This window comes from Xylona heveae, assembly GCF_001619985.1.
Source record: "Xylona heveae TC161 unplaced genomic scaffold L228scaffold_1, whole genome shotgun sequence".
NCBI classification, from domain to species: Eukaryota; Fungi; Ascomycota; class Xylonomycetes; order Xylonales; family Xylonaceae; genus Xylona; species Xylona heveae.
This window is the reverse complement of record NW_017264193.1, coordinates 1,999,172-2,009,163: the sequence shown is the minus strand read 5'-3', so window position 1 is coordinate 2,009,163 and position 9,992 is coordinate 1,999,172. Positions and strand designations below refer to the sequence as shown.

Sequence of the window (9,992 nt, the reverse complement as noted above, 5' to 3'; positions counted from 1 at the left end):
GCCACCAGGCTAGCAAAAGATCGAATAGCCCTCTCGTTAGGCGCCGCTGCGTGTCAGGCAAGGATGCAGCATAAGCCTAGCTCTCCGTTTTTCTTTTTGGTCGTCGTTTAGTAAAATGAGTGGCGATTCTGTAAACCGCCAGTCAAATGTCCGGGGGGCTCGGTCAGCTGTACGAGCGGGGTGGCTGGTGACTTTTCTTTGGTTGAGCGAGGGGACACAAAACGTCTAACGGATGGTCCATTCAAAGGTCGAGAACAAGTAGATGCAGCAGTAGCTTCATGAGCAACTTCTCTTTTTTATTTCTTCGAGCTCTATCGTTGTCTCCGCTTTTCGTTCCCTGCAATTGCTGTCGAATTATCGAAACGAGTGATCAAGTTAAAAGGGAATAAAATTTGAACGAGAGTTGCTTCATCCACAATCGCGAGAACAAGTGGAAAGCCAAGAAAAGACGAGATGAAGGATATCAGATTGGTAGTCTGGACGCCAGTCGGAAGAGAAAGAAGAGGCGATACCCTCTCGTCGCATCGGAAGAATCCTTGGTAGTCCTCTCCCGAGGGTCTGGGTTTGGGAGAAGGGGATGCGCGATGACGATACGGAACAATGAGGTGAGAAAGCTTTCCTTTGTTTGACTTGAAGCTTTTCCCTCCTCTTCAACAATGATTGGGGGGGGTGGGCAGAGGGGGGGAGATCGTTTGAGGGTGCGGCTTTGGCGCGAGTGGGCGGCAGTCGGAGTGGGGAGGGGGGACTTTTACTCCTCTAGTACTGGAGTATAACTTATAACTGATGCGCCAAAGCAAGTTGGTTTTAGATGAATGGCTGTAATCGACACTAACGACAAGCCTCACGGTTCAATTCATTTCATCTTCAGGCATTCAGTTAATTATGGGAGACTGATCCACCGATTATGCCATGACACGGTTTGCTCAGTGGCACGCAAATATGGAAAACCCACGAACAAACGGGTCCAATCTCTCAGGAGACTGGGCACAAATGGTTCGGAAGACCCCTCTCCCGCTCATGAACCCTTTCCCGCCCCTATAAGGCCGACCACCGCTAGATTACTCACCTAGCTACGCCTCCGTAATCAATCAGGCTTTGCTTTCATTTCCCATGTATTCGGGACCGTCTCCGGGGATTCACGAATCATACTGGATAGAGCGATCAATCTGGGCGATCGCTGTAACGGTCGTATCCGACCCCTCCTCGAAAGTACTACCTTCTAGACTTGACCCGTCCCCAGTATCAGAGCAGCAAAGCTATATCTCTCCCCACTCCCCTTCTTTGGGGAAAAGAGGCTCAGATAGATAGCATGTGGGATATGATTATCCTAGGTATTATCGCCTAGCTTATGTATAGGAGAAGAGAGAAACGGAAAACCAAGACCTAATCATACTTTACTCACCTTAGAAGCTTCCGTGTTCGGCCTAAGTTGCCTCCGGGCTCTTGTTCGTGTCGAGCACGAGCGATAAAGCCAGGATTCCGAATACCCTGTACAAAGTATACTGGGCTGATTGATGAGCTGCTCCGGAAGAAAAGGTTTGATCACCGAGAAGTGATTAATGTTGCGATAGACTTTGATAGGTCGAATGGGCAATAGGGGGCTTGAGTCGGGTCTTGACCATCTTCTAGAACAAGAGGATCATCCCCCCTTATTATTTTATCTCCGAGCGATAATTTGGGCCGCGAGCCCCACGCGGCCCTCCACACACGGTGTATGCAATCGAATGAACTGAATCCCAAAAGTGCAACAAGAATCTTTTAGTACCCGCTTTCTCGGCGGTAAAGGGCGAGAGGTTTGTGGGCTCTTTTGGTAGGACCAGACAGACATCGCAATTGCATAAACTTCTGCTGCTGTTCATTTGACTGAGCACAGATATTATTGGAAACGGCTTATTGTTGTCCCTTGCGTGTGGCTCTGGGATCCACGTCCTTGGCTCATTTTCCTGCTTGGCGGCACCGGCTTGAACCCGGCAAGATGGCGCGCCTGGGCAATATCTGCCGTAAATTAATTATGACAAATTCTAAGCCTCACAGATGCCGAGATAACATGGCGACAATAATCTAGCAAACTCTATGCGGTTAGTAAAACATTCTACCTCTATCCTGATTTCATACCAGGTTGGGGTTTTTGTTCCAGCGAAGCGCGCCCAGGGAAACATAAGAGGATCGGAAAATAAAAGAGGTGATCAAGTGAAGGTATTGTCTCGGGCAAAAATGCAAAAGAAAGGCGCCGGGAGGCAACTTTCCGCCGACCACAAGCAGTCATAAAAGGTCACAAGGAAAATGATGAGATTATCACATAGGCAATAGACCAGATGCCGTGAAATGCTCTGCCGCTCTGGGTTATCAAAATATGTTGGGCGTGGTCCGTTAAACTCAAAATCAGTGCTGAGAAGACTCGTTGCCTTTAGCACCGGAGATCGGTCTGGACGGGTCGTCACAGATTGATATTATTCTCAGCAATTGGGTAACAAGAAAGCTGTTTGACCCGAGTAGATCCTCCGCTAATCAGCAAATACTGGAGAATTCTAGTCGACTTTGATCTCTGCCTTTGATGCGAATACGTACCCATATTCTTCTCTTTGAAGAGCACTGCAGGACAAAGCACGCCATTATTGTGCGAATTGAAGCCATCTCCTTGCCCTACCATCAATTTATCGTAGTGTTCTTTACACTCATGGAATTGACTTTTGAGTATTTCAATCTCATAATATCAGTCCGTAGCAAAGAGGGGCGCAACTTGGAGTAACTCGACGTACAATGCAGGGACGGCTCGGCGGCTGATCACATGCGCTCATCTTCAACTTACCAATCCATGACACGCAATAACACGCAATATCGCAGTTCAGGAAAAGAAGGGGGGGATTCAAAACAAAATGAAATAGAAATAGAAATAAAAAAGCTCCGCAAAACATTGACCGTCTCGGTACTAGGAGAACAGCCCTAGAGAACGGAAGGTGTATTTGATCGACAGGGAATTTGCAGAGATTTATTTCATTTCTTCAATTGTTCCCCCAGCTCCCTTCCTGCTGAAATTCATATGCCGGGACCTAACAAGAAAATTATACTTCCAACATTCATTGGATGAAGAGGGAAAGTCCGATCCCATATATGAGAAACCAAATTACAGCTAGAAACCGAGCACACTTTAAAGTTTCGGGGTCAGGTGATGGAAGTGCGTGTACAATTGCGCATATTAGCGCGCTCCCAGGCATAATTCCTAACATCCTACCTCTCTCTCATCCATGTAGGCACGCTTGATTTCACGAACTCAAATCGATAGAGTTCATGTATAAATATTGTATTAGCGGTCAAGAATTGGCCAGTACTGAGCAGCGAGCAAAACCAGCACTTCAGGTAGCACTCTATCCTCGGTATAGTTATCGGTCAAAGACAAGCTACATGTTCTTTATATCTGACGGTGATATTGCCGGCGGCAAGAGACAACATAGCTCCGTCGGTCAGGCTAGAGTGTCACCTAGAAAATTTATCTCTAGCAAAGTTGACAAGTCAGTCGAGATTTCGTCTTCAATGAAAATTCTCCTGGGCAGCCTAAGTTGCGCACTACCGGCAATATCTTGTCGTTGATGCCGCTGCTTCTGCTCCGAAGAGTTCCGGGCCCAAGCTGTCGGATCGCGGACCATAAGAGTGAGTAGTCTAGCAACTAAGAGCATCAGCCGGATCGATGGACCAAAAGTAAATGATAGCGCTGAAAATCAAACAGGATGGGTCTCTATGATTCGTTTGCCTGGCTGTGTTCTTGCCTACAAGAGTCTTTTGCCGGGATTGTCGGCCAAGGGCTAGGCACGCCCTACCCTATTGAATGTCAGTAAAGGATCCGTAATGATCAAGTTCACAATAAGCCGTAAGTAGTCCGGAGTTTGACACGAGTCACCCTAAGGACTGATCCTGGTCTACCGTAGGCATGGCAAAGAAAGAAAGACTCTCAAAGACAGGCGCTAAAAATCGAATGAGTCGACTGATAATACTGACTGCGGTTAATAGTTGGAGAGCGAGTGACACGTATTATTGAGCAGTCATTCGAGATATCTTGGACTGCGGGTTGCGAGACGGCCTCAGTGCACTAGCCTGTGTGCAAAGAGTGGCGGTCGCGAAGAGCGACAAATACCGCCGACTACGTGGCAGGGCGGCCGCGAGCTCCTGCAGCGAAGGAGATACAGATCAGCATCACCGCTTCTTTGCATGGCAACGTTTTTTTGCGTGTCCAAAATAAGCCATGACTTTCCTTTCCTCGCCCTCGACCGTTTGACTGCCGCCAATGCAATTGATAACGACGGCATATAGTAGGACTTCGTAGTCAGTATCTTAGCAACCTTCCACGTTCAAGGGACCCATCCGAAACCATTTGCTGATGGACTATTCGTAAGAATCGCCTTGATCTTCCCTTACCCTTACGCTGAGATAGATGGGTTGATGGTCTCGTTTGAACGGCTCGGCAGGACTGGTGCGAGGGTGCACCAATGGAAAAATCTGGTACACTACGGATGTATCCGCACAAACCACAGTTTTCCCAGTTTTACCGAGCTTTTTGCTGCCACACAGGTACAATAGATCCCAGAGAGTCGGCTATTGACATTTGTTTACAGTTGTTGCTTCTGCTTCTACTGCCAATCGAAGCTGTGATCTTTTCAACATGCCTCCAATCCACTAAAGCTATGGCAATGACTGCTGATTTGTAGAGTCCGATGCTGCAGCTTGGTACCTGATGGACGGGATGAAAAGATTTTCGGCACGAGCAGAAGAAAAAATGCCCCCACCCCGTTTGCTTCCGTGAAACCGTCGGGACGCGGGAGCGTCATGCTCGCGAATGAAACGGCACCTTCTTTTGATACTGCAAAGTTTGGGCGCTCCACACACACACAACTATGAGTAGACGGCGGTTACAAAGGTTGATCTTGAATCGACGCCTCTTTTCTCACTCCTTAGCGATATAGTATGACCCGTCAGTCCGGCTCTCTGGATTGTGGATCTTTTAGTCGTCTCGCGGCTGGTCTTGGTGCTGCTCTGTCCGTTTCCACGCGAGAGCCTAAGAACAGTCTTACTCTATGTAGGGTAGAGCCCAGAAAACTTCGGGTCGTGATCCTGGCCGTCATTCTAATCGCGGGTTAGGGGTGAAGAAAAGGTGACGACGCGATCCTGAGGTTTTCCGTTTGATCCCTAACCCATCAGGTACCCGCCTGTCCGTTCCGTCTCGCTCCCCGAAGCTGCATCAATTGGTCATCGCCGTTTGAGTTTCCCGGTAGAGCTCGGGATCGATCTGAATAATTTGCTTCAATCTTTTTACATCAGAACATGCAAAAAGACGCGCGCCGAAGTGAACTTGTAGCCGTCTTGGCATTTCAAACATACCTGCTAGAGAAGTCGTACTAGCTTGAGTCCACTTATTTGATGAGAAAGAAAATTTTTTTTCGCGCGCTCTTCATTTAATTTTTTTTTTTTTCTTTTCAACTTCTATTCGTGGTTGTTTGGTGAGACACAGTCTGAACTAACTAGAACCTCTTGATCCAAGGTTGGAAAGTTTTCTCGCTCCCGTACATTATAGGAGAACAAAATGTAGAATGACACAACCGGCCGGTGAGCGACATGGCGACGATAGCTATGACGAACCTGCTGCCTGTCGATCATGCTTGGCCAAGAAAGTAAGTTACAGATTATCTCCTCTAATTAAGTGTGCACGAAACAGCAGCAGTAGTAAGGAAATCGCTTACTTGGGTCAATTTACTGCCGAAGCTGCTCCGAGAAATTGTCGCACGTCGTGCTCGTTCCCGCTGGTAAAAGGCATCCCTACGGATGGCTTCATAACGGTACCAGGCGACCAGGGACTGAATCCCCCTAAATTAGAGTGGCTAAGGCCACCTGAGGCGGGCAAGGCATGCCCAAAGGAGCGAACGTGCGCGTGTGAGCCTTTGCGTGTGTGTGTGAGTGGGGATGACTGAGCTAGTAGGGTTGTCGGGGGACGGAGATCAAAATGTGTCAATTCTCAAGTTTTCATAATTGTCATGAAATAGTACCGAGTAGTTAATGAGGGACAGAAGGTGAGTGCCTGAAAATGTACAGAGATACTCATCGTCAGGAACAGGCCGTCTAGTGGATCTTCTCTCGGGACACTACGACCAGGGCTCTTTCGCTTTCCCCGACATTTGGTAGAGAAGGTGCCACATGGGAATACCTTGGGCTCGCTTGAATCGACGGGCTGTAACGAAGTCGTTCCTCGTACCGGATGAGCGAGTCCGGGGCAACGGACTTGGCGAAGCTCGTTATGGCTTAGTGTTTATCGTGTCCGACAACGAACTGCCCCTTTGTCGCGTCAGAAACGCGGGCTCATTCAGGAACCGGTGCTGATCGGTACCACCCTCTTGCCATATGAGTGTCTCTCTTTTCGTGCCGATCAAACGAGCAATGCATCCACACAAATTTCTAATTTCATGCTCTATCATTCGTGCAACTACGTACCGTATCTGTCATTGCTGTTCGTCGGACCAAAGCCTTGGGCCCTCCTCTGTTACACGACTTTTCCAGCCCGCTCCTTTCCTTTGGAACAGGGCGCAATGACTGATGGAAGGATTGACTTCTACTACTGATTTTTTGACATCGATGCAGCGAATCATCTTTGACGCCTGCATCATTTAGTGTTCAGTATGCTGTTTCTGGTCAATCCACGTCGGCGGTGTGACCTGGATTGGGCAGTCTGCAACGGGGTACAAAGGCCCCCAGAACGGCAAAACGCTCGAGATTCAGCGTCTCTCCCCTAGAGTACAGCGTTTAACTAACGACACTTCGGTGATAATGGAAATATCTGGCGGTGGTTCGCTTGGTTCTAGTGCAGCGGGGCGTCAAACTGATGTACAGTGCATGCATTTGCACCGCATTGCCTGAACACTCATTCCCAAGTATAACCTCAGCTGCCCCTGTAATGCGACAAATCATGGTTGCTACGCTTGAAGGATGCCCTATGTAGGAAAATACAGAGTTACCTGTCATGCAGCGGTGTGCCGGAAACTGACAATATTGCAGCTGCTCGTCATAGTGAACATTACGAGCTAGATGTGCTGGCTCATAACTACAGGGCTCTGGCAGGTAGGACATATGCAAAAATGACACGGTACTTGCATCCACGTAGGCTTCATTTCGCGCTTAGAGGTACTGCTACTCTCTATACCGCCTCTTCCTCGACCATCATCTCGCACTTTTTTGGTGTTGCATCTGTACTGCATTTGTCTCGTCTCGTCTAGGACTCCCCTCGCGCCCTACTTGCATTGATGTTTCGTCCTAGTTAAACATGGCCCTGAAGATCTACAAAATTTGCCAATCTGGGCCAGAGAGACATGTTGAAGCATCACGACCTGAAGCATGCCTACCTACACCGTATTCAATAGCTCTCTTTTGGCCTCTTCTTACCTCTACAAGAGGGGAAGACGGCCCGGCAACGCTAAGGTCCGGGAGGCGCCAGCTCACTCGCCACGAAAGCGCCTCTCTAATCGCAGGGCACGAGAACATTCCTGCCCTGTCCGGATGCTTGGACGAGCGCGGTCGCGAGCGCCGAGCGCCTTGCCTTCTCAACCCCTCTTGGGCCCCCTCATTCTCTGATAGACGATTCGACGCAGAGCGGGGTGCGCAACCTGATCACCGACGCTGGAGGGGTAGAATGCCCCTCTATCGATACACGTATTCGTCATGGCCATGACCGACAACGTTATGGGGGAGGCGGATGACAGACTGCCACCAGCGCTGGACACCATCTCGCTCAACCTGGTGGCAGGCCAGGGATAGACGTGAAAGACATCGGTTGGTACCTGTGCTGTGGACACTCTGCACAGAAAAACAAGTGGACGAGAGGAGACGGGGGTTTACTGGCGGCGGTGACGAGGTGGGAAGTGAGGCTGACGAGCAGAGCGCAAGCCTCAATGGCGAGTTGTCTTGGCCTTGGGGGGGGGGGGAACGTTCATCTCTCGGCCCAAAACAGCATATAGCAAGGGTGACCTCCAGATGACCTGTATCGCCGGGGTAACTGCTCGCCCTAACTGAGTAGGGACTAGGTACTGACAGCGGATTCTCGCACTAGCAGTTCGGTACCTGCCAATCCTGACTTGTTCGGCTAGTTTTAATGAGGAAAAGGTTGCTCCAACCAAAGAAACCGGTTGCCACGGGACGAAGCTGTTAGATCCACTCGATATTCGCGGTCTAGCGCGTCGCTCATACTGTACCAGTTAAGAGGGTCCCTCCGTGCCGTCGCGACGCGGGATGGCAGTTTAGAGCCCGTCATTGATCGCTTCTTGTCTCGCATTTACGTTAGTGTCTCTGGTTCGTTCTTTGTTCCTCCGTTCGTCACTGTGTGAAGGGTCCCTCATTCCCTTGTGCGATTGAGGTACTTGCCATTGAGGGGACTCCATGTCTGGGAGGATGAGGTTGGCTCAAATCGGGGCGTTGTGCTCTTTTCCAATCTCTGAACATGTGTCCCGCCAATTTGGCATGACCAGGGTCAACGAGCAGGGCAAGGCCTGGGTATGGGTAACTATCGCATTCGCCTCGCATCACATCGCGTCGCATCTGCAACAAGAGCGGCCCCTAAGCCCTTGCGGTCCCAACGATCCATGATCCTCGATCCTGACCTGGGTCATCCGGCAAAGCAAGCCACGACAAGGGGGGCTGGGCCCGTGAAGGGTTCGGTCTCGCCGCTCAGATTGCCCTTTGGGGTTTGGGAAAAGAGGAAATAATAATAATGAGAATTGGATGCCGGCACATTAATTTATTGATAGGCGCACAACGGCGATGAATGGAGCGACCCCAATGATATAGTTGAGGGAAGTACCTTCACCTTAGTGAGGACAGTAGTCCGTAAGGTGGTTAGTAGTGGTACCTGGGTCCTGACCCAAAACAGCAGGAACGAATAAGTCGCTATAGGGAAGAATCGGAACGAGTAGAACGACGAGCGACGATGATGCTGATGACGAGCACAATCACAGTGGTACTGTAATGGTGGAAAAAGGATTGGATTATCAGGTTTGCTTGTCCACATCTTTACTCCATTCGTCGAGCAAGTGTTGCCCTCTCATCAATTTTTTTTTACAGTCGCTGACCTTTGCACGACCCCTCTCCTACGCCCACCCACCACACACTTTCTCTACGAGCAACCTGCCTACCTACCTACCTGCCTACCTACCTACCTACCTACCTCCAACAACCACCCTGCCCTCGCCCCTCCCTTCTCATCAAATCCCCAGTCATCCGTCATCCGTCCTTCTGTCGTTACCAAGTATTAAGCTGTCGCCTGTCATCCCCGTTTGGGCCTCTCGGTGCCTCCGTCGTTTGTTTAGATGACAACTTGCTCATTAGCCCATACGAAGGCGCGCACGTACATTTCTCTAAGACTAGGTACCTAGGTATATCCTCGGGCTGCAGTTTTTCTTTGGTGACATTTGCCCACTACACCAGTAAGGCATAAGGTATCGTAATGGGCCTTTAGCCATGATTTAGTGGTGAATCCCCACTAGAACGTTACCTACCCACTTCCCTCTAATCATTCGCCCGTCGCTCTCTACACTACAGGCCTATGTGCACGCACTTTACCTTTACTGTGTTCTCACTCGCTGAACCTGGTAATTGCGGGGCGAACTTCTGGGCCGAATAGCCCGAACGTACGCCTTCCCAACTCGATACTTTGTATTTTCTTCTTTTTCTTCTTCTTTTCCCTTACCCATGTATAGAACGGAAAGTGCGTGTGTAAATTAGTAGACGGATGTGTGTGCGCGTGTCCGTACCGTCAATCCCATCTCCCACCGCACAACCCCGTCACCCACCCCCCCCGTAGTCGTTGTCGTCGCCGCCGCCGCCCCAAACGAATGTCCGTTTCCCCCTTATTCCCCAAGACGCGCACTACAACTGCCAACCCACGTCCTTCCACCACCCTTCAACAACCCCCCCCCCCCCCCCCCCACTACAACTGCCAACCCACGTCCTTCCACCACCCTTCA

At 49.9% G+C, this 9,992-nt stretch overlaps 2 protein-coding genes across 2 annotated transcripts; both read left to right on the top strand.

The window, feature by feature from the left end:
* The first annotated feature begins 4,428 nt into the window (after positions 1 to 4,428).
* Positions 4,429 to 4,828, top strand: L228DRAFT_14502 (hypothetical protein). The gene has a single exon (XM_018329212.1). It carries the CDS (start codon positions 4,482 to 4,484, stop codon positions 4,698 to 4,700), a length of 219 nt encoding a protein of 72 aa, XP_018192080.1. The 5' UTR covers positions 4,429 to 4,481; the 3' UTR covers positions 4,701 to 4,828.
* A 2,290-nt stretch (positions 4,829 to 7,118) lies between these two features.
* On the top strand, positions 7,119 to 7,748 carry L228DRAFT_242999 (hypothetical protein). The gene has a single exon (XM_018331576.1). The coding sequence runs from the start codon at positions 7,301 to 7,303 to the stop codon at positions 7,703 to 7,705; it is 405 nt and encodes a 134-aa protein (XP_018192079.1). The 5' UTR covers positions 7,119 to 7,300; the 3' UTR covers positions 7,706 to 7,748.
* The last annotated feature ends 2,244 nt before the right edge of the window (positions 7,749 to 9,992 follow it).

Excerpts from the sequence above, each read along its gene's own strand:
- L228DRAFT_14502 (XM_018329212.1), top strand. The coding sequence starts at position 4,482 with ATGGAAAAATCTGGTACACTACGGATGTATCCGCACAAACCACAGTTT.
- L228DRAFT_242999 (XM_018331576.1), top strand. The coding sequence starts at position 7,301 with ATGGCCCTGAAGATCTACAAAATTTGCCAATCTGGGCCAGAGAGACAT.